This window comes from Apteryx mantelli, chromosome 1, assembly GCF_036417845.1.
Source record: "Apteryx mantelli isolate bAptMan1 chromosome 1, bAptMan1.hap1, whole genome shotgun sequence".
NCBI lineage: Eukaryota > Metazoa > Chordata > Aves > Apterygiformes > Apterygidae > Apteryx > Apteryx mantelli.
In genome coordinates this window covers 200102596-200126888 of record NC_089978.1, presented here as the reverse complement: position 1 = coordinate 200126888, position 24293 = coordinate 200102596, and the positions used below count along the sequence as shown (strand labels likewise).

Here is a 24293-nt window from a genome sequence, read left to right as displayed (position 1 = left end):
TATCTCTGTTTTAAGTGATCCAACAATTATGAAATGCTTGAATAATCCAATACTAATCTCCTTGTCAGGTCTCCTCAATGTGATGTATTTTTATTATGTTCTCTTTCACTGTGACTAATAGTCTTAAAATTAACTACCACGCTTAGATTGAGAATATCAATTTGAAAATAAAACAAATAAATAGATATTTACATGTCTGAGCATTTGTACCTCATACTCATCTCTCAGAAGTTTTAAAAGTATCTTTTAATTTATTTCACATGTGTATTTACATTGGAGTAAATTCACAACACTGAAAATAAGACATTTACACATTCACAGATATACAGTTTTACACTCTCTTCCCTGTGAAGACTAGGCACTCATCTTTTCTATCCTTGTAATAATGACAACATCAATTCTCAGTGGACTGAACAACTGGTAGGTGTTATGGATTTTAAAGGGCATAATTTTCTATATGTGGTGGTTATATTCTTCAAGCTGCTAGATGATGGATTATTTCATTGAAGAAAAATGCCTCTTGCATGACATTTGCATAAGCTTCTATAAATCATAAGCATATAAGTTTATCTATTTCTCTTTACCATGCTATCAGTGATCCTAACACTGCACTAGATCTCAGTTATCCTTGTAGTAGTTATTAAAGTTGATTCGCAGCAGAAAGTCCTCCAAATGTGGTTGGTATCCTCTATTTACAAGCTTTGTTACCACTGGAAGAAAAGGAAAAGAAATAAAATAAGTTTCAACTAAGGTTTATATACTGAAGTCAGTCTTTTCTTGACAGTATCTGTACATTTTAATAAAATAAATTTAAAAAAGCCCTACTGCAAAAATCTGAAGACAATGCAAAAAACCATGTAATTTTGCATAAGGAAAGCAGTTCAGTGCCTCTTTCTGAAAATATAAAGTATTTCAAAAAAGATGTGAGAGAAAGACTACATGTGTCAATCCTAAGTAGAACTGTGTTCTTCCAACTAAGAATATACTTTCTCCAAGCTGCTTTCACAATAAGGTGGTATGTTCTTATCATAATGATGTCAGTTGACCAGGAACCGTGTTTAGGTCCTGCTGTGACCTCTGTCAAAGGAGGGCTGCTGAAGTCTTCCTGAGCAAAGTCCATTGTGATAGAGGAAATCAAAGAGAAATTCCTGGGACAAACCCCTCAGCTCTATGAATGAATAAACTGACTGGTCTAAACATCCTTAATAACAAAGGAAGAACCCTTCTAATGAGCGTACTTAAAAGGCAACAAGACCTCTCTAATCTCATGAACATCCCATGCACTAATATGAAGTGAATTAGCAAGCAGCAGTAACATGCAAGGAAGAAGGGAAGGTGTATAGCTACAGGTTAGGGCCTGAGCCAAAGCCCTGGAAGTCTACAGACTTTGTTTTGTGTTTCAATGGATTCTGGGTCAACCCAGTGTGCAAGAGAGCATTTTACAATACACGGTGACTGGGGGAACACGTGTAGATGAACAAGCACATATTTGTTTTGCAGTGCTTAATAAAGAGGGTGTAAAGAACTAGGTCACTCAGCGTATTTTCTTACAGAATGGTCTATTAATCTCTGTCCATGAAGCAACCATAGATCTCGTAGTAGGGGCTTAGGTAGCTCCCAGAGGTGTTCTGACTTCCTGTAGAATTTGGAAACAGCCATTCTAACTCATCCTGAAATATTTGTTTTTGATCCTTTGACACCATTTTTGGACAGCCTTAAAGAATAAAAAGGGCAGCTCACTTCCTGAGGAATATAGTCTGACTAGAAGAATATTCTAGAAAATATATCTAAGGAAAACAGTTGCACGTCCCTTGGGTACTGGGATTTCTAAACAAAACAAAACAAATCATGAACTACCTTTGTATTCAGGGAAAGTATAAGTAACTTTTAGTTAAAAAAAAAGCAAGCAAGGTCCGAAAAGAAAAAAGGGGAGGAAAGACAGATCAACCACGTCTTCGTATTATAGGCTAAGGTGACAGCCAAAAGAAAATTTATCATGTTAAAAGACACAAAGAATTTGCCAAATGATCTAGGTAGCTGAAGAATACTTGCCTGGAGCACTCTACATAAGCTCCTACTAGCGCTAGGAGACTCTCTGAGCCTTAGTCCAAAATGGGAATCAACATTTTCAAAGCTAATAATAACATTAATATTCAAGTAATGCAGATAAATATAAAATTACTTTTAAGCTGTAGCTAACTCTCACTGCTGCCAATAATGAGTCCCAAAAGTCAATTCCAGAGAAAATGAAAATGTAAGCACATATATAGCTAAATATCCAATTTTATTTTGCAAACTAGCAAAGATTTATGGTCAGTGTTGGGATATCTGTTAGATGGCAGGTGTGGGGACTTTAACTGATAGATATGCAGATCTCTGCTATGGCACACAGACCAAGAAACTCAGTTTTCATTTGCAGACTGCAGAAACACACTAAGCACACACATCTTACTACTGTTATGCTATACTTCCAAAACCTTTTTAAGGATTTTTCAGTTGTGAGTTGACCAATATCATCTATCTTAGTCCCTAATTTATGCAATTTCTTACCTTTGAATAAGAAGTGGGAGTAATACTTGAAGGTATTGTAAGACTGCTGCATCAAACCAAAGTTGGGATGAACAGCCATTTGCTTCCCTGCATCGAAACTCCAAGACTGAGAGATCAATTGGCTGCGGAACTTCAAAATGAGGCTGAAGATGCTATGAATAATGTTCATCACAGGAGCTGCCTTCTCAGTCAACAGACCTCTAGCAAAACAAAAACCTTTAAAAAATTAGTTGAATCATTTATTTGCTGTAAGAAGGAAAAAAGGGGGTAACCATCCTTTAGGTTTTCTCTAAAGTTGCTTAAAAAAATAAAAATAAGCCCACAAGACTGCAGCCAGCTGTAATGGTGATTTCGCAAACGGTGCCCAAGCCTAAAATAGTTTGACTGGCCTTCTAAGAAACTGACTTTTGCATTAGTATATCTGATTTCTAGAATGATTTCTGCATTGCAAAAAGGATGACATTTAAAAACGTATCATGCTGAGTTTCTTCAGACTTGAATCCCCTTTCATCCCATCACTTTGTATCCAGACAGCAGCTTTAGATAAGTTATTCTTATTAAAACTGAAAAAAGAGACACAAAAGGACACGTTTCTTCTCCTGTTTACCATTTCTGTTCTTTATCATCTCTTCTGCCTTCCTCTCCCCACCTCTGTGTCATTTCAGCCTCTATTGTTGAAGAACAAACTGAACAGCTTTAGCTGCTCTGCTCTTCTTCCCATCCCCTTCCTTCTCACTCTGCTCTATTATAAACCTTAAGGGATCATACAGTTTGCTAGTAATTACACACCTCATACACAGCAACCAAAGGTCTAAAAGCCTGTGATTTCTAAAAGACTCTTGTGCTGCTCATGAATTTGGATGGAGGCATTAGGTCACGTTTGCTCCTTCAAAGAGCAGTCCTGCACACTGCACATGTATTAAAGGCATGTATAATGTACAGAGGGAGCATTTTACAATCCTTTAACCAGGATTATTTGTGCACACTACTCATGCAGAATGAACTAACATTCATTTATAGAGGCTATAACAACAACAGGGTGAGAGAAAAACCAAACCAGGCCAAACGTGCTCTCTAGCCTTCAGGTTAGAGCTGTGTAACTTGGATGGACTTGAGGCTTGCAGAAGCAGAGTGAATGGGAGGTGGAGGCAACTCCAAGGAGTCTGGGGGAATGAAGAGGATGAGTAGCTGAGGAAAAGCATTAAAATATGGATCTCATTATGTGTCAAGAATTTCCTTTCCCCTTCATAAGAGCAACTCTACTCTAGGCGCTTTCACATGTAAAGACTACTTAGTGTGTCAGGTAGAAGTCAGTTTTGCACAAACACATTAGCCCAAATGGATCGGTAAGCTGGCCACTCCATTAACTTAAATATTTGAAGTAAAAATAAGCGTGCTAGTTTACCTGAAGATTGCTTTGTTAAGGTATTCAGCATGCGTTCTGTGAATTTCTTCTAGGTTGCCCACAGAAGACAGTTTGTTTCCAAATTCACACCATGTAACGTGAAGAATCTGATTAGCAATGTAACCTTGAATAACTTTCACAAAATGCTGCATTTCATGTTTATACAGCTGGAGCTGTCGAAACTGAACAGAATTTGATGCATGACTCACTAAAGCTGAAAATAAAAACAGAAATACACTATCATCAGCACCCATTGAGACTGTCTGAAACCAGAATTTTTAAACGAATGAAGGTTTCTATTAGTAGAACCTGTTTAAAATGCCAAAGAAGTTTCTTTAATCAATTTTGGCTTTTGAAGCTTCACATGACCACTTTAAATAGTATGTTTATAATCAATTCTCTAGCAGAGGGCGCTAAAAGCATTTTAAACAGTATGCTCTCTAGTTCACTTATTATTCTTACCAGTGCGTTTTAAATGAAACCAAACATCCTTGAGAGTCCACACCATGTGCTTCAATTGTAGCAAGAAAGAGAAGATCTTGTTGTATTTATTCATGCAGCTCTCAGTGATGACAATATTCAGAGGCCAGTCAACCTAAAAGAAATAACTGAGTGGTGATCATACTACATTTTCATGTTAGAGATGACTATTTTGGAATACTTCAGATACAAGTATTTTAGGGATGTATAAAACATTAATATATGTATTTTAATAATGTAATAAAATGCCCAGGATAAGTAAATCCTATAATTTCAATTACACAATTCTTGGACTCCATTTTTAAAGGTATTCCATTATTAAGAACATACTCTCTCTACCATGGTACCTAAGAATCATGGTATAATTGCAAGACTCCTTCTTTTCTGCATACTTTCTTACCTTGTATCTTAGCTCTAAGCAGCTCAGAGCATCAGGTGCATTGGGCTTGAACACTTCTGGAAGGTACTTGAGTGCAAAAGAAAGATTGGAAGCAAGCTTGGTGTCACCATGAAGACTGTACTGTAATGATTTATTTAGGATAGAATTAAGAACCAGTGGATTCAGCAGTTCACCAGGTGTTTGTCCTGATCCAAGCTACCAAAAAAAAAAAAAAAAAAAAATCTAATTACGCAGTATTAATCTAATGGTGTTGACTTCTGAACACAGGTGAATTAAAGTGGGATAGTAAAGTGGTGACTATCCTTTCTTGCGTACCATTCTCACAACCTCTGCAGCAGTTTCTGTCTCTGCAGGAGGGATGCACAAGCAGGATATGATGCAACTTCTGAACTATTTACTCTCCAGAGTATCAGGGCAATCTGATACCTGCACCAATTTTCTTTGATATGTTGGACTGCAGTTTGCTGTGGTTCAGGAGCTGCTAATTATCCCTACTACAGGGAACATAGCCTTTAGGCTCTGGTGGGACAGAATACCCAGGACAGGACCTGCATCAGCTATCTGACTCCTGTCTGCCTGTCTCACCAACCTGGCACCCTCAGAGATATACAAATCAAGGTACTTATGCAGCCTAAATCCCTAAGTGCTTTCCCTTGCTGGGTACAAAGCATTCTTAGGGTTTGGAGAGATGGATTAACTATCCTACAGCCGTGTATCTTCACTGGCAACCAGATACATTAACACAGGCTATCACTCCTACCTTGCTGCCTCACCCAAGAACACAGGGATAAGTCACAAGAATACCATCTCGTCAGAGGGCCCAGCACTCTCTTCAGATGCCCTCCACACTGCAGGATGTTTGACATGAGAGTGTGCATTTTACAACATGAGCCTCTGTGCTGGGTCTCAGCCAATGGCAACAGGCTCTTCCAGTTTTGCTGCAAGCTGATGGGAAGGGACAGAGCAATAGTGTAGTAGCATTAATAGCACAATCTCACAGGAAAGAGTGAAATTCCCTTCCATACCTGCTGATCTGGCAAAATTAGAAATTATCATCCTCAGTGTAACAAATCATTGTACTCTCTTTATTGCTAGGATTAGCAATAGGAAATATTACTCTCTTCTTTGGGACTTCCTTGGGGCATGGGCATCCCTTCTGAGTACTTCTGAGAGAAGAGCTTCTTTCGCTTCAGTCCTTACAGCCTTAACAGAGTTCCTTACTACCAGATTTATTGACATGGCATAAAGAGGAAAACGGCACAAGCCAGGATTCTAATTCACACCATCCACTCATTTCCATTCAAATTCATCCAGAGGTATCAAGCCAAGGCAGACAACCAAAAAACCAAAGGGTTAAGAAGACACAGCAAATACCTTCTCAAACAGCAGGTCACTGAGCGACTGAGCAAACTCCCCATCTTCCATTAACAAAAAGTGTCTCAGTGCCTCAAAATGCTTCTCTACATTCAGTTCCACAAAGTAGTAATCAACTATTGCTTTGTTCACAAGAGAAACGCTAAGAACAAAAACACAAAAAAAGAGAATAGTTTGTAAGAATAATCCTTCTTTACTGTTAAAATTCAGCCACAGCTACAGCAATCAAATTAACACTCCAGTACTTACTCTGATATCCAAGACTGCATGACATTCACATAAACAAAAGAAAATGAGAGGAAGCTTATGCTCAAAATTCTTCATCCAGAGTATGCCAGAAATAAAACCTACCACTTTAGAGAACTGAGTTTTGAAGTATTTGAAGACTGGCTACTTGAACAGTATTGCAGAAGTATCTGAAGACTGGCTACACATAATGATCTTCAGAACATGCTGCTGAGCCTGGAGAAACATTTTTTCAGTAGCCTTCTCTCTGTCACCTCCATGAACAGATTAGGTAGAACTATTAAATCCTTGCTAAGAATATCCTAATGAATAAAGCTCTCACACTAGATACTGAGAGCAGGTCTATACTATAGTTTGCAGTATAGTATAGGTACTCAAACTAGCATTAAACTAATTTGCATATCAGGAATAGTCTAATTCTGCCAGCACACAACTCAGGCTCACTCACTTCGCTCTTTCATTTTGCTGAATACATGCATCTGTATACAGATAGCTCTGGTAGCCAATTTGGATGTTTAAAACTAAATTAGATCTTTCTACATTGCAATAAAAATTTGAATTATAGCATACTTAGTAAAAGGAAACCCAAAACCTACAAGAAAGAAGATTCTAAACCAGAAAGCATTTCAACACATCTGTGAATAATGGTTTTCTTGACAGAAGCTGATCTTTTATGTATTAACAAACTTTTGTTAATATACCATTAGAAATACTAGGAAAATGATCCAACACATATGTAGTTTCCCTATTTATTCCAACAAGAACAACTTCTATTAAACTTCAAAACAGCCTTGAAGAAGCTGGAATGCCCACAGGAACACAAAATATGTCCTGATCACATTTCAACATTCATGAGTTTTCACATAATCAAAAGATTTTCTCTCCTCTTTCAATCTTTCATCTGCTGTTTTTCTTCTCATCATCAGTCTTCATGGATAAAACCAAATATAAACCAGTAAAAATAATATAAATAACACACTTTCTTTTAAAAGAACAAGGAAGCTGATGGTGACAAATCCATTGCTCCAAAATCCAGGAGTCTGAGAGAAAACACTTGTCTCCAAGCCCTTATATTTCAAATAGACCTTCACATTTGTAAGTTTACGTTACTACTTATAATGTAAATCTGAGCTTTTCAGTTAGTAGTGGACCATCCACTGAACCACTTCTGGAAGCAGAAAGAAAATTTAAGAGAACAGATCTGTGCGCAACTCTTGTCTCAGAAAAGGACTAATAACACTAAATAAGTTGCTAAATTAAGGATTCATTATTTCTAACTAATACTCACTGAGATACAAGTGGAGCAGTAATAGAGCGTTTCATCAGCACTGGCAGAGATAAGAGCTCACTCAGTTGTACAGCTGTTTCATCTGTTGCTGGCTGTACCGTAGGATCCACGGGAAAAGTGTATGACCTTGGTATCACATGATGCAAGAGATGAGACACTGGTAGTTCTGCTAAATTTAAAAATATTTGAACTTTGTAAGTTTTTAAGCATTTAAGTATTTAAGCAATTTGATCATCTTTTTTTTACTGATCTCTCCAAACTGTTCTGGAGTAGAAAATCGTAATGTGTCAAAATGTATTTCACATCTTTATGCCTAGAAACAGATTATTTGATTGCTACAGTTTGTAATATCGGTAATTTACTGGTAATTCAGATATTTTTTCTTGTGCTCAGCTTTCTTGCTCAAGTTTACCACATTTTCCTATTGATCTACTATTCCAAGCGTTCTACTCACACATTAAATCGTAACTATCTTGGTATTTTTCAATACAATATTGGTCCGATAAAGCTTTCAAATAAGCTTGTTCTTTCTTCCATGCATCCTCTCCCTCTTCCTCCTCCTTAATCTTGGGAGCATTAGCTTCAGAAGTCAAAGCTGCTTGAAGCACAGTATCTTGTGGAATTGTTGTTTCAGGTTCTTCTGCCTAAAAGAAAAAAATGGACAAATTAGTCTTATGAAAGCTATTGGCTTCAATTATTCACACTCAGTGTGTTCTTACAGGAAACTGAATTGCTGTTCCCATTGAAAATAATACAGCTTGCTTACCTGTATTTTTTCGGACATGTAAAACAATATGGTTTTACAGTAATTAATAAATTAAGAGAGAAACTCATTACCTTAACTACCAGACTGCTTAATCTTTTGAAGAAATGGGAAGTCTTCTCCACAACTACCTTGTTTCTTACCTGTAAGCTCTGTGAGGAATCTGGGGAAGAGTCCTTTTTGACCACATTTGCAATTACTGTAATTACAAATAAATTAAAGACAGCAATTACTTAGAACTGCTTGTAATTTTTAGTTCATACTACAGATCTGTCCCTGAAGCACTCCAAAACTTCTCTAAAGAATATAGATTGTCACAAAAATAACGACCCCAGTAACAGTTCTTCTCCATAGACTAGCCCAGGCAGTTTTGTGCTTCTCCTCTTCACTGTATTAACACTGTTAGCATCAAATTATTTAAAAGAGAGAAAGAATTTCTTTTAAATTCAGAACACAAGTGGTCTACTCAAGATCATGTTAGGCCTTGCTTTGCAAAGTTTCAGATCAGAATTTTTTTTAATGCTGTAGTAGGATAGGAAATGAGAATAAGCTGAAATTCTTGTCTCTGTATTCTAATAGTGTCTAAAAGCATATGCAAGAAATTAAGAAGTACATACCCATTGAACATAAATATTTTCAGTTTCTTTCATGAGGTCTTAAACAAATGCTGGATGAATAAACTTAATTTTATTTTACCTTCTTGATTCTCTTCTGTTATGTCTTCTTTATTGTCATCTTTAGCACTAGTGTCAGGAAAGACTGGAACACTGTCAGGTGACTGTGACTGTGGTAAAGTCTTTTTCTTGGCTTGTGATGTTTTTACTTCCTTTCTACTTCCTTCAGCAGGAGATAACTCTTCATTGTACAGAAGTACCTGAACTGTGGAGCTGGATGAGGGACCAGAAATGGTTTTACGATGAGGTATTGGGTCATTTTCTGTAGATGGGGCCCACTTCCCTATTTGGATGCTTGACTGGGATGCATGGCCAAATGGGCTCCAACGAGATTTCAGAGGCTCTGTATCTGAAACTAGCTCTCCAATTTTAATGTGCGATTGTGATGCATGCCCATGGATATTCCAGCGAGGTCTAGCTGAGACAGCCTCTGACACATTTTCACCAATCTTAATATTAGCATCAGATGCATGACCATGGATGTTCCACCGAGGCCTTGCAGGTGCTACATTTGACACATACTCACCAACCTTAATATTGGCTTCTGAAGCATGTCCATGAATATTCCACCTGGGCCTTGAGGGCTCTACCTCTGAAGCGTATTCCCCAATTTTAATATGAGCTTCAGAAACATGCCCGTGAACATTCCATCGGGGTCGGTGAGACTGAACATCAGAAGTATAGCTGCTGATTTTTATGTGGGAGTCTGAAGAATGCCCATAAGGATGTGAATGTGGCTGGTAAGTGTCCACATGAGGCACATATTCTCCCACTCCAATGCTGGCATCAGATGCATGGCCATGAATATTCCACCGAGGCCTTTTAGAGTCTACATCAAACACATTTTCTCCAACTCTAATGTGTCCCTGCCAAACAGCAGATGGTCTGAGAACTGTACTAAAATCATACTCATTTTGCTGATATAATGGTGTATCGCCTTCTTCTTCCAGTGCTCCTCTCAAAAGAGGCTGATTTTTACTTATTCGAGAAGTCTCAGAAAGATCAGAGTTAATGTTTTGAAATGCTTCATCTAGCAAAGATCCTTCTATGTTAATGGCAACAGGTTGTTCATCTTGTGGTTTGGATAAAAAGTCTTCTATATTCACATCGGGTTCAGGCAAGGAATTAGCACTGTATAGAGGGCTGCATGCCTGCTCTGAACTTTGGAAATGGTGTTCAGATCCTGCTTTAGGCTGAAAATGCTGATCAGCCTTATCTTTTGTCGGATGTGGCATGGTCAACGCTTTGTCAGTAGAAGCAATATATTCTAGGCCAGGTTCAGATTCTTTTCTGCCACATCTCTCATTAGAATGCAGAAGTTTCACAGATGACACCTAAAACAGAAGTAATTATTACACTCTATGGCTAGTCATATAATCAAGATATTTATTAGGACACAACATTATTACACATAAGGTTTTCAAATTTCCAGTTTTTCAGAGGTACTACAAATCCTGTGATAATACTCACTATGCCGCTACAGTGAATCTTCTGTTTACTGAACTGAAATGAACCAATTCACTTCAGGGAAACTTGCGACAGCGATGGGGAGCTTATGTAAGAAAATAAACCCACCTGTGAACGTGGATCTTCCACAACAATGTTTGTATCTAAAGCCAATGGGCACTGTTCATAAGGAATAATATCTAATTTTCTCCTACAGTTTCCATCTGGAAGTTTTTCAAGCATTTCCTATACATAAAAATGACAGAACCAAAAGCTTTTAATATACCAATTACTGAATGTTCTAAATAACATTCCTTTAAATCCTTTTAGAAGATACCTCGATTCGCTTTTGATCTTCTAACAGGAACTTGAGACGGGCTGTTTCCAACTTGTGTCGCTGGATTTTCCATAAAGCTCTTTGTTCCCTACGGGCTGCATCATCAGAAAGTTTGCTATAATGGTCAATTAATTCTTGCCTAAATGAAGGTAAAAATAAAACTAAGTTACTGATTTTGATCTTACCTTCTGAAGAATGAGAGCTTTTTATACTTCAGAAATGAGAAATCAATTTTTAAAACTAAAAGTCACGGAGTAGAAACAAATGGAGAAAACAAGACTGTATTCTTAGTCAATATGTGTTTCTATAACTATGCTAGTAGGTCACTCTTTTTTCATAAGTATGTTTAGATATAACAGAAGAAGAAGAAACACAACTAGATGTATAACAGGGGTAATATAAATAATTAATTATCAACATAATTTCTCTGTCTGCTTTTTATTTCTGGTTAGACATATATTTGACCATTTTTGCTGTGGTCTCCATTTTTAATTGTAAGACTTATTTAAAGTTTTTCCTCAAACTCTGATCATTGCAAAAAACAAACTGCGCAGTGTTGGTGCAAATCAGTGGTTCCCAATTTTTTGAACTACTGACCATTCCTAAATCATAAATTTGCTCACAGACTACCAAAAATCCTTACATCCGTCTTTTTGCTGGCAACACTACTCTTGTAGAGCAACATCCGGGAACTGCTAGTACCATAAATTGTAATGTAAGATAATTTTTCCTGAGGTCTTTATAATGATTACAGAGTTTCCAAGTTTTGGTAGACTAGTCATAGATACATTTACCTTGCCTTTTTTTCCAGTTCCTCTTCTAAAGCTTTCAGTCTTTTTTCCCTCTCTCTGAGCTCTCGGGCATAGCTGAAATCATCATCAATCTCCTCTTGTTTTATAGCAAGGCGACGCTGTATAAATATATAAAACTCTTAAAAGCCACTCTCAACACCAGCAGAGATGTATACAACTGCAAGAAGTTCTTATTTGTACCTCACAAGCTATCCATGTAACTTCAGTACAGTAAATCAAAATATTCTTTCAATTATTTGCCTAGAAAATACACTTAGCCTTTAGAAATACACAAAGAAATACCTCTTGGTCTTTTGCAAACTGCTCTTTCAACTTCTGAAACTGTTCCCGTTTCTTTGCATCCAAAGTCATTCGCTCTGATATTTGTTGATCTGTATTATAATAAAGATATCGTTATTTCACATTAACAAACACATGAAAAAAAAAAAAAAACACAAAACTTCATCACAACTTACCATTAATGGCTTTTAGTACTTTGCTAGCAGTTTCTCGAGCATGAACAATTAACTCTTGTTTGGCTATTTCCATGCGCAAATCCTAAAAAACAAATACTGGGTGGGAATTTTTCTATTGTTTTAGACTTGAAAATACACTGTTGCAATGACAGGTGCACACTTTGAAATGGTTATTAATCTACAGTCACTGTACATGTGTATGAATAATGCAAATAATTAAATAGAAAGTCTATATTTTATTATTTAAATTAATATTGAAATTTTATTAATACCCCAGACATTACATTGAACCAAATCAGTCTGATTTATACACTAGGTTGATGGCATCTGACAGACAATCTGTTAATACTAAGAGTGTTTGAACAAAATAATTTGCCAATAAGGAGAGACCTGGTTACTAATTAGCTTGTTGCATTTGTCAAATTATAATCTAACAGAAACTTTTGAAAACTTTCCAATGGAAGTCCAAAACTCATTAAAAATATGAAAATACCATCAAATAACAACATGCCACCTAATTTTTTAAAAAATTATGTTAAAAGTTTATTTGCTATGATAGCAGTTCAAAACGCAATTGGTCAACAGGAAAATTCTGATCACGAATGCAAATTCTTTCAAAGTCACAATAAATACAAAAAATGAGTATTTAAGAAAACAAATCCCAACAATAAGATCTTTATTCTTTTATTCTTTTATTCATTTACCTTTTCTTCCTTGCTTATTGAACTGTATCGGGCAATTCTTTCCATACGACCTACGTACACTGCACAATCTCTCTCTATTTCTTTCAGCTCCTCCAGGGAAAAAATAACTGAAATCCGGGGAACCGGTATGTCTGACCAACATATATAATGCTGAAAAATAATGAGAAGTTTCCATTTAAAAACATTTTTAAAATTGTAAAACGTTAAATTATTAACTCACATTATATATATATTTTTTAACTTAGCAACATTTCAAGATATTGAAACAAGACTCTCCGCACAGGATCTAAAATTTTTAATGATAAACCTTTTGAGCATGCTATAGCATTCAAAGGAGACAGAAGTACTGGTCAAAGTTCAATTCTCACACCTCCTCCCCTGAAACTGCATAGGCATTTAAAATCTGAGATACATTTATACTAGTAATGTTCTAAATGCCTAAAATTCTGCTTTTCTGAATATCAAAATTGACTGAGAATGAGTAACTCAGCACTGAATGCGTCTCTCATATCAAAAGTGATCTTAATTAGATTTTTGTTTACTTATATCCCCTACAGACTCTCAATTAATAGGAACAGTTTGGAACATAACTAACACACACCTACAAGAGTAAGCTCTACACAAAACATGTCAGTCAGAAATATGGCCAGTGCACATCACAGAGTACTTATTCTGTAAGCTAAGTATCTTAGTTCCTTGTGCTCCACCTTCCCCTCCCTAAACCTCTGAAGCGGTTCTACTCAGCACAGAAAACAGATCAGTGAACCTTAAAAAGAGAGTGTACAAGCATACTCACACTTGGATTCTCCAACCTAATGTCAAAGGCCAGAAGATGGGATGCCCAGAGCTACGTTCCTGGGACTGTGTTAGCCTCAGCAAGAGGGAAAAGCCATTTGTTTAGGACACTTTCGTGGAAAGGGATGAAATGTGGCTGGCACTCTCAAACAGACGGAGGATGTTTGAACCTGGGCCCCCATATCCTGGGGGAATGTTCTATTAAAATACTGTCTTAGTGACTGACAAAGCTGTCACTGTTTTATAATGGAAATGACAACTGATGCTGCTTTATGCAGAGCCCAGTACTATGGGCACACCTGAATCATGGTTTCAGAACACTTACTGGAGCAGCCTGCTAGGAGAACTAGCAGAGGAGACATCTCACTTGAGGCATTAGGCTTATGCATGATGGAGATGCTGAGCTGCTCAGTTCTGACAAGATTGGGCAGCTTGGACCTTACACAGAAATAGAACTCAAGTCACTCGGCAAAGAGTGCCCACACACTTCAGAAGCCTCTGCGGTTGTTTCATCATTAGAGATACTTAAAGAAGAGGGAAGACACTAAGCAGTTTAACATATTCTTCTTATCAAGAAGACTTGTTCTGCAAAATAGGAATGAACTACTTAAGTGTTTCTCAGAAATGTAGTAGTAGACAGAGCTGAAATAAAAGAGCTATGCAAAACTGAGTCAAGACCTGGTAACAGGTGTTTTTAAATAGAGAAACAACAGTATGAGTTGTGTGAAGAATGGAGGGTACTTGTGTGGAAGCATAAAACATTCTTGCTTTCAATACAACGGAAAATTGGAAGTCTAGAATGTACATGGGATATCTTAAATTTGATGCTATTCAAATTTATATTTATGCACTGAGGTATTAGCAAGTAGAGTAGATAATCAGCTCACAAATATCTGAGAGTAAATAATTATTGTACATGAACCAACATCATGCTTATGCAATACCACTATCAATAAAAGAGCAAATTTGCTAAAAACCTTGAAACTTGCTCTAAAGAGTCATGGTTTTCCTCAATGTAGTAAGAACCAAACCAGTACTTACCCTAGGACAACACAATTTCAATAAGTTTATGGTTTTCCCACATATGTACACATCATTAGCAATATGTTTAAGAAATACAGGGACACAATCTTCTACTTCTTTTGAAATCAAAACGTAGCCATGAGTCCAGTAATGTTTATCTGCACATCAGACAAAAGGATGAAAGTAGAAATTTTTGATTATTTAATTAAAACAGTACAGATTGCATAAATTAAAAATGTGCCATATATATATATATCATACCTCTGAAACAAAGATAATCCTCATTCACCTGGATCATGAATTCACCATAAACATCCCTGAATACACCACTGTATACCCAATCATAGATAAATCTAAAAAAAAAATAAAAATTATAGCATATTGAAAATCAATCCTCTTGCCTTTTCAAATTTATTGCAACCAAATAATAATAAGTATATTCTTTAAAACATCAAAGCATACCAAGCTATAACCAGGATAAAAATGAGCAATAAAGCGCTCTCGCACTGATATTAATCTAAAGATATACACGAGACTGTATCCTTGCTTTCTTTCTCAAAAGAAACTGCCTTTATATTGCACATTTCAGTGAAAAATATTTAAGATCAAAGAGCATTGCCTGAACTAAAACAATCTTTTTATATCTGTACATTAAATTACTAAGTGTATATTAAAAAATCTCTAGAAATCTATCGGGCACATCAAAAGCACAGGGAAAGAAAAGCAGGAAGGATTTATTTTCAAGAGATATAACTCTAGCAGGCAGAAACAGGAAAGAGTATAAAACGATGATACAATACCAAACACTTTTTCCTTGGAACCAGAGACATTTTTAATACATATGCAGAAATGAGAACTACTATTTTGGAATATTTGTTCATGCTTTTTCATATTTCCTCTCTGTGACAAAAAGCTTTTGAATAAATAAAAAATATAATTATCTGAAGCTATAGATAAAAAAGTTCAGAGCACCTTCAAGCTAATACTTTGTCTTCCTACTAGTTGCAATACTAGCACTGTTTCTAGACGTTGGTTCAGTATAAGAAAAAGAGAAATGTTAAGCATAGAAACCACAGTTCAATTTTAAGTTTATAAGTAAAAAGTTAAGACCTTTTTACATGTCAAAACTCATGTTTGTATGATTTATATAAGCAACAACAACTTCTATTAGTTTGTTTTTTCAGGTTAATGAATGACGGGGCTAACACTTTCTTCAGACAACAGGTGCCTCCTTCCATGGCAGCCCTGATTGCTTATATGACTGATGTTTTGATAGTGATCTGCAACAAATTTAGGTGTCAGTCCCATAAATACTATGTATGAGTAACTGTACTTTTATATTTTTAGGTTTGTAGTGATGCCTGGACATCCTGCCCTTGGTATTTAAGGAATGTGACTAAACGCCGTAAACTGCAGGACAGGAGCTACAATCAGATATTGCAGTCTTTTGGTAAACTGAGGAAATCTGAAATTAATTTCTCTGAAGAAGAGTTTAAGCAGAAGGAAGAAAAAACAAGAAGGGTGGTCATGGGAGGAATATTAAGTTTAGAACATCTTGAATTTTTTTTTTTTAATATTGTTGCATCTATTAAATATGATTGTAAACTGATAATGGACTACACCTATAATCTCTATAAATACCTATTTTTAAAAATTTACTAACTAATATCTCTTCAGAAGTATACAAACTAACAACTTCTAAATTGATGAGTACTGCTCAACAAAACTGTTGCAATCCAAGGAAATCTATTTCCTAGTGCTACTTAGTTATACCTACTTAATGAATAACAGATTTATTTTACTTTATTTTTGTTTACTGAAAAGCCCACATAGAAAAAACAGTGGAAATGAGCACGAACTTTTCTGGTTTGTGCAACAAGAGAAAGCTGTTGCCAGTGTCAGGATTCTACTAGAAGTGATGGTATGTGAGAAGAAAAATTAAAAGTTTATATGAGTCTTAGATTTCAGTGTGAATTTTCAAGGCCAGCAGCAAAAAAACAAAAACAAAAACAAAACCAACCTCTTATTTACATGTATTTATTTACTAATATAGTCATACATAAAGGCTTTATGTTGTTAATGGGTTGGAAAAGTGGGGGAAAGAAGGAAGGCAGTAAAATGAATGAATTTCTATGTGCGTTTTGCAGACAGCGCCACAGCTTAGATTCCCTCTGAAAATGTTAAAAGGCATTGTTAAATTAGCGGAGTTACTCACCAGATTACTAATTCAGAACTGCTCTTAAACACAATTATGCAGAGAACAGTATGCACACACCTTGTGTACGGTTCACAGCTGGTCTTTAACAGAGACAGAAGAACTGGATAATGCTCATTGCTACAGTTGTTGAGAGCCTCTTTGTACAGATATGAAAGCAATTTCACACCCTGAAAAAATGAAGAATATTCTAATGTTAGACAACAAATTCCATTATAATGCCAGTAAGAAAAGATTCATAAATATACATCTTTACATCTGTTCCACTAGACACAGAGGACAGGATTTGTCTCACTTTAGATATCTGCAGTTAAGAACACTTTATCTGAGCTAACTATTCCAGCTCCCTTTATGGTCGCTGGAGAGAAATAGGCGTATTTGGAACTGGATTCTTTTGACTTGCTACAGACATCTCCCTTAGGATGAGATGAAATACACTCCAAGGCCTATTTTGAGTCCTTTGTTTACTTCACAGGATAAAATTTCAAAGTTTAAAATATCTGGAGAAAGGACCATGGCATTCTAAGTGTAGGCTCCAAGGTTCATTTCATATCTGCCTTGGCCTGAGAGGCAAAAGATCATTTCAAGATACATCCTTTCTTCAAAACAACTCTTCTAATCAAAACTTAAATAAAGATTGATTTGAGCCTTTTTTGTGTGACAGCATGATTTAGAAATGATCTGATTTTTCTGGTTTGTGACTATAAATATTTTCATATTTGCAAAGGCACATATAGATGCAGAACACAAAAAATTAATAAGTAACATCCCTTGAAATTGTTCTGTTTCATTTCATACTGCACCTGCAGATTTTCAAAGCATTTCAATACCGGCTCAGCGGTATTTTTACTCAAGTCAAGCATCATTTTTTTCTGTTTTTTTTTTTGTAACCGAGTGAGACCAACACTAAATATTTTATATAAAATCCTACCTAATTTTATTTGAAGCATTTTAATATTTGAACCCAAGCCAAACATAAAAACATGAAATCAATTATCACCGTAGGAAATGCAGCACCAGCTCCGCCACTGATCCCCAGTGTTGTTGTTCCTATGCCACAAAGTTCAGCTAAGTATCTGAAACACAGTAGTATTGAAACATACGTAATATCTTTCAATCAGAAGCCTCTGAGATCGCAGTGATGGGAAGTTTGCTATAGTTGAATATCACACAACCACTGTGTAGTATCATCTGAATGATAACACGGATAACAAAGAAATGGAACACTGAAATACAAATTACAAAAGAAATGTAGGTTCACCTAGTTTAAAAGACTTCACATGCTTTCCCTAGATCTTTCTGGGACATAAATTTTTCCACAAAAATACAGGAAAAATGCTGAAGACTGTGTAACAATGTCTGTCTAATATTGTCCCTTTTAGCATATACAAAGAAAGAGACTGCATTTTTCTTCACTGAATAGCTTAAATATTTAATATTATTATCTTACCTCAACTGACGACCTAGTTTTCTGAAGAGAAAGGTGATTGTTAGAAGACTTAAAGTAGGAGGTGTTGACAAAACACAGGCTCGGTAATACTGAAGATACTTTCTCAGCCCACTTGTGAATGCCTAGTATCAATAGAAAAATATTTACAAAGTCTTATTGTTAAAGCTGTTAATAGCCTACCTATGTCTCACATCAGTTACATCAACAGGAAAACAAACCCTTTTCCAAAAAAATTTCTGTCCAAAATAAGAGGGAAATACTCTCACCATGCAACTTAAGACATCCAAGTTAGCCAGCTGGCTCCTCTATACCCTTGCTACATCCAATGCACAGAGACTATACTCTGGCAGAGTATAATAAAGCGTCTTGGTTCAGCTTCTTTGAATTGCCATTTTGAGGAGCTACGCACTCTCCAACAGCTATAAGATGAACCTAGGGAAACCTGTATCCTTATTTTCATGTATAAATTGGGTTTTGAAAAGAAATTTCCCTAAATGTCTAACTTTTTCTAGCAAGACAGAGACTTTCTTTTCTCCTTTTGAAATACATACACCATTTCTATTTACATTACTGTAAATCAAATATTCAGAAGGAATGCATTTTCACAGCCGATCCTCACTGAATTCTATGCCTTAGAAAGAGATGAATTCACCTAATATTACACAGTGCACATATAGTTCAGCATAATACACAGATGACTGTTAGGGAAAATTTATATTAAGAAATAACTATGGATGGTGAAGAAGTAATTAAAGCTATTGAACATCATGTTTATTTTATTTATTTCAGTTTAAAAGTAATATACATATTTTTACATACATATTTACACACATACACACATTCTGTATTTAGAAAGCTATTGTATTTTAATGTATAAATATGTAATGTCTAAAATGTCTAAAAAATGGCATTCCTTTAGTTCTCAAGAGAACAACAGGACTAAACAAATCACACTTCAGGTAATGAAGCGCTTTCATCTCTTGTTTCAATGCCTGCAAGCCCTAGATACACACAGCTCTGATTTAAACAGGGCTTCACAACGGCAATGCTCACTGCAGAACTGGGATCAGCAAACAAATACTTGTACTGAAAATGCTTTGCAGTTCTGCAGAGTGCAGGCATTCCAGCTTCACCTGAAATCAGTTATCTTCTCTATCTAAAACAATCAGCTCACTCAATTTAGATGATTTAGTAAGATTGTATTACCTGAAATACAAGCCCTTTGCTGTATGAAGAATCTAAGACCGGCTGAAGAGAGAAACGACTTAGTCGTGTGTAGTATGTCCCATATTCTGCCACTTCTGAGAGTAGATTGTGCATCGTCTCTGGTGAGGTTCCAGATACGTAAACCCCCTCCTTTATCACAAATGTTTGAGCAGCCTAAAATGATACAGGGAAAAAAAAAAGCAGCTTCAAGTACTTCACAGCTGTATTCTGATTTAAAATAGCAAATGTTTACATACAAAAATAGCAGCAGATGAACATATACTTCAGGTACTCTCGTTACTGAGACTCTATAGCTAGGACAGCAAGATAAGCATATTAAATTTTCGCAAAATTTCAGGAGTGTCAATGATATTTTCAGATATACAGACTACCTAATGCTTTAATGAAAACCCAATCTACAAAACTATTTACATTTCTATGTTCAAGAATTCTCAAACCAATTTTCACTTAGAGGACTACAAACATTCTTTGACAATTGCATTACAATAACATCACTGTTGCAACATATCAATACTGCCTTGCTGCATTAAGGTCACATTTACCTTTTTAACAACACCCATCACTGTAAGATCTCAAAAGAAGCAAGTCTAATTCTTCTGAGGAAATCTCTACTAAAGCTTAGATGCAACTAAGAACTGCAGTTAAAGCGTCTTCCATACCTGATTGAGCGAAAACGTAGCAGATACCACACCAATGAGGACATTCAAGACATCCTTAACCAGTTCAGGTTCTTTCATTAGCACAAGCTGTGGAAGCTGAAGTACAGTGTTACTAAATAGCTGCAATTCCCCTTCTCGAAGTTTGTAAAATTTGTCAAAAGCTTCTCTCCCAGCTTCAGTAAGGTATGGTTCCTCTTTTTTACCCGGTGGGCTGTGTGAGAGTAAACAAAACATTAAAAGGTGATTATATGAAAAGAAGGAAATATACCTCCTAAAAAAAAGCAAAAAGACATTTCTGATTTTTACACAGTCAGTAATATGTATTGTTCACAGAAAAAAACTGCTACTAGTATCATACTACTTATAGTGGTATGTTAATTTGAACATCTGTTCAGAGACAGAAAACTTGATGGAGAATTACCAAGCTTCTCTGGTGGCTTTCCCTGCTGCAGTTTTCACATTAGGAAAACGAGGGCAATACATACCAGACTTCCAGGGTTATTGTATTATTAATAGTCAAATACTTTAAAAAGAAATATGCTCAAAACACTATTATGACACATATTAACACATTTTAGTTCTTGCTGGTGAGGATAGCTATTCCCTCCCAAACACATTCTCCTTCCACTGCTTCCAAAAATAATGAATTCTAGCAGCATTCATTCCATTGAGGCTGTCAGGCATATGGGCTTTCTTTAAATCTGAGAGCCTTACAGACTAAATGCATCAAGAAAAACTGTCTTGTACCATGAACAAAGCTAGACAGAGCTACAGTAGATTTGGAAAATCAGATTGGGGGAACAGAAATGAGCTTCTGAGGATTGGAATTGAAAAAAACATCATATGACATTGCAACAGATGCAGTACTAGACTATCACTTAAAAAAGAAAATCACAGAAGATATAAAGAGCAAGGTTTCCCTGAGAATTAGGCACACCACCATCCAGCAGGAATGGAAGAGAGACATCTGCCATCTGTACTTTTCTTCCCTTTTCAGATTAAAGCACTAAGAAGCTTTTAACAGGACTATATAGAGCCTTCTTTCAGGAGATGTATCTTCTGTTCAATAGCTAGAAGAACTATGAGTCTAATAATACCATAAAGAAATCAGTTATAAAGTTTCTGTTTTGGTTACAGACACAGGAAAAAGGAATACAATACTGGGAGATATGGGTTTAAGTCTTTTAGCGCAACTACCATTTTCTCTTTTGAAACTGAAAATATGGAATAATTTTTGATTGAAAGGAATTGCATAGTCCACAAGAAGTCTGATAAATAAGAAAAACATTTCATTTCACACAAGCAGTAATTGTTCCATTAATCCCTTTGGTATCTTTGATAAATACGATTTTTTAATCTCCTCCTATGAAATGGTTAGCTGCAGTCTTAAGAACTAGTTTGGAGGAACTAAAGGACCTTTTTTCCCCTCTCTATCATTACGGCAGTATATTGAATTTTGTGTATTAAATTTGCACACTTCCTTATTTATACTGACGTCACTTGGAACTGAGATGAAATGCACCTTCACACACATGCAGATGATGCACAGTAAATTTGCTAGTAACATCGGACACATACTATCCAATTCTTTCCCAACATCTTCGTTTGCTGGGTCCGTAGGTAAGCACTGCATCCCACAAGTCTATGTCTGGCGTCATGCTGGGCTCTGACTGAGAATCAGGAGTCAGATTGGATGCTGACTGGAACCCCTCATCTTCTGACTGGTCTATACTTTGAGGAACCTGTCGAAAGAGTTCATATACTATACATGAAATCATACTACTGCAGAAACGTAGGCTAATAAAGAATAGGTTTTGCTATCATTTGTGATCCAGTGACTCAATGTTTTAATCTGTTTTTCCCTTTTATATTAAGTTTCTTGTGTAAGCATTCTTCCATTTGTTACATCTGTGGGTACCAATGCCTATACATTAAACAACAATCATCATCAAAATAATACATTTTGTTGGTATTAAAACTGAAACTTACTCCTTTTGTAAGCATACCAGCTGACTGAGAATCTCATCTCTGGACATTCAACAATATGCAACTCTCCAGTAAAATCATACTGCTCAGAATTTCTTTTCAACAAATGGTTCAGGCCCTAATTCTTCAAATTTGTATACATTTTGTCAACTATGACTAATTCCATTTGTTAAAATCTATTCACATGCAGAAAATGCGTAGGTATCGGTACCCTCAGTACCACACCCTCAACTCTTGCCCATTTCTACAGGAGCTGTACGTGCATTTTACTAAAACACCCGGTTTTAGTAAAAGCCAACCTTGACAAGACACACCCATGTAAAACACAGCATGTTCCTCAAGAAATTTTCCAGTCTGATGGAAAGGGTACAGTGCTCATCGAAAAAGGCTATTCCTCCCCTCAATTGCAAACTACATCGATGGGCAGACATTAAATGGCACAAGGGCTTTCTTTTTTAATGTGTCTGCCTTCAGGCTTCTATTAAGACATCAAATAATGGGAATTGCAAAAGCTACCCATTATGTTAAACAGAAGGAACAAAACAATGATTAAAAGTCCAGAAACATAAAAAACCTACCTACACATTGAATAAACTGGAAAGAAGGGAAAAAAGAACAAATCTGTTTATCTAGTACCTAGTAGTGTTATATGAGAATATAACATAACAAAAATAAATAGAATGGACAGCAAAAGGAAAATAAGATGCAGTAGAAACTGTACACGCTGAAAAGGTATAAGGACAGTGGGAAATACAAGGTTCAATGAAAAATAACAACTGAAACAACTGGTTTAAGATACAATAAACCAAGAAAACACAACAAGTAAGGCAGCGTAATCTGAACAGCAAAACACGTACATTCAGACAGGAATGCTTATGCAATCAGTCGGAACAGTAACAAACAACAACGCAAAGAAGCTCAATATATAAAGCAGGCAAAAACATAAGCAAAAGATTACCAAGGCTGGGAAGGAACAGATATAGCTGATGGCTTAACTTCATACGGCCTATGGCCAGACGACTTTTTTAGCACATCGCTACAGATGCCACCAAGATTTTCATCATCATACTTCTCTGTATCTGAAAAGCCTATTTGGCTCTCAACAAAGAAAAGAATCCCTGTTCCAACTTAAATTCAACCACTGTCATGTTTCTATTACACACAAAAAAAAGACTACATATATTTAAAAAGAGTTTCAAAATAACATATTGGAAGCATGCATTCACTCTGAATCAAAAACAAATGATACCATACTTTAATTGCAAGTCCAGACAAATCTGCATTGTCAGGCACTGGTGGTAAATCCAGCTTGATGTCCATATCGTATGTACGGCTGTGGACCAGAGCACCGAAGAGCGAGACCCGCGTTTCCTTCTCAAACTTGTCACCAGCAGGATAGTTTTGCGAGAACAACCCGATCGCAGGGAGTCCCGTTCCAGGTGCAGCCTCCATTATCTGAAGTGTCTTCTGAATAGTGTCATTGAATTGACACTCTTCATTTGTGATTAGAGATTGTATATCAGCTTCAAATACACTCACATCATAATAATCATAACCCTGATATTTGACATTTCTCCCAACATACTTGTTGTTTATAAAATAGTCCTTTTTCTGCGGTACAAGCTGAGGCGGGCCTGTTCCAGCAAGCTGTACTAAGAGATCCAAGACAGCATTAACTTCAGTAAAAGGCAAACAATCAGCTGTCTCCAGTTCTTCCACAAGACTCTCCAGCCTGTCTGCTTGAGCACCTAGACTGCCAACTCTCAGGTTGAAAGACAGCATCAAAATTTTGTTTTTCACTGGAAGCCTGGAAACGTTCGACTGCAGCTTACGAGCCTCATCTTGAAAAAGGTTCGTGAACAGCGCATTGTACGCAACCCTCTTCAGATTTTGCTTAGCCCTCCTCTTGCAGATCTTCCGTCTCCCCAGGTGGACCTTCCACGACAAACCTGCCAGGTGGGCTTCACACAGATCACTGAACAGCTGTGTAATGCTCTCCATTTC

General features: G+C 36.3%; 1 protein-coding gene across 3 annotated transcripts; it reads right to left on the bottom strand.

The window, feature by feature from the left end:
- Positions 1-231: 231 nt before the first annotated feature.
- TUBGCP6 (tubulin gamma complex component 6) lies at positions 232-24290 on the bottom strand. Of its 3 annotated transcripts, XM_067315630.1 has the most exons (25): positions 23544-24290; positions 21882-22045; positions 20304-20514; positions 19624-19797; positions 18418-18539; positions 17968-18043; positions 17028-17137; positions 15014-15105; positions 14771-14910; positions 12935-13084; positions 12231-12312; positions 12058-12146; positions 11758-11873; positions 10964-11102; positions 10756-10872; positions 9203-10514; positions 8650-8705; positions 8198-8387; positions 7744-7912; positions 6210-6351; positions 4836-5030; positions 4418-4550; positions 3956-4169; positions 2551-2750; positions 232-710 (listed from the first exon to the last, which is right to left on the bottom strand). In XM_067315630.1, exons 1-25 carry the CDS (start codon positions 24288-24290, stop codon positions 619-621), a joined length of 5232 nt encoding a protein of 1743 aa, XP_067171731.1. In that variant the 3' UTR covers positions 232-618. The 3 variants fall into 3 exon arrangements, with proteins under 3 accessions (XP_067171731.1, XP_067171748.1, XP_067171740.1); XM_067315647.1 differs by lacking the exon at positions 21882-22045 and having other exon boundaries at positions 23544-23627; XM_067315639.1 differs by lacking the exon at positions 232-710 and having other exon boundaries at positions 2684-2766.
- Between the last annotated feature and the right edge of the window lie 3 nt (positions 24291-24293).

Bases quoted from the DNA above. Each gene is read 5' to 3' on its own strand.
- TUBGCP6 (XM_067315630.1), bottom strand. From the start codon at position 24,290: ATGGAGAGCATTACACAGCTGTTCAGTGATCTGTGTGAAGCCCACCTG. The intron at 18,044-18,417 runs GTAAGATAATAA...ACTGTGTTTCAG, and splicing joins AAACTAGGTCGTCAGTTGAG to ATACTTAGCTGAACTTTGTG. The intron at 10,515-10,755 runs GTGGGTTTATTT...CTTCTGTTTTAG, and splicing joins TGGAAGATCCACGTTCACAG to GTGTCATCTGTGAAACTTCT.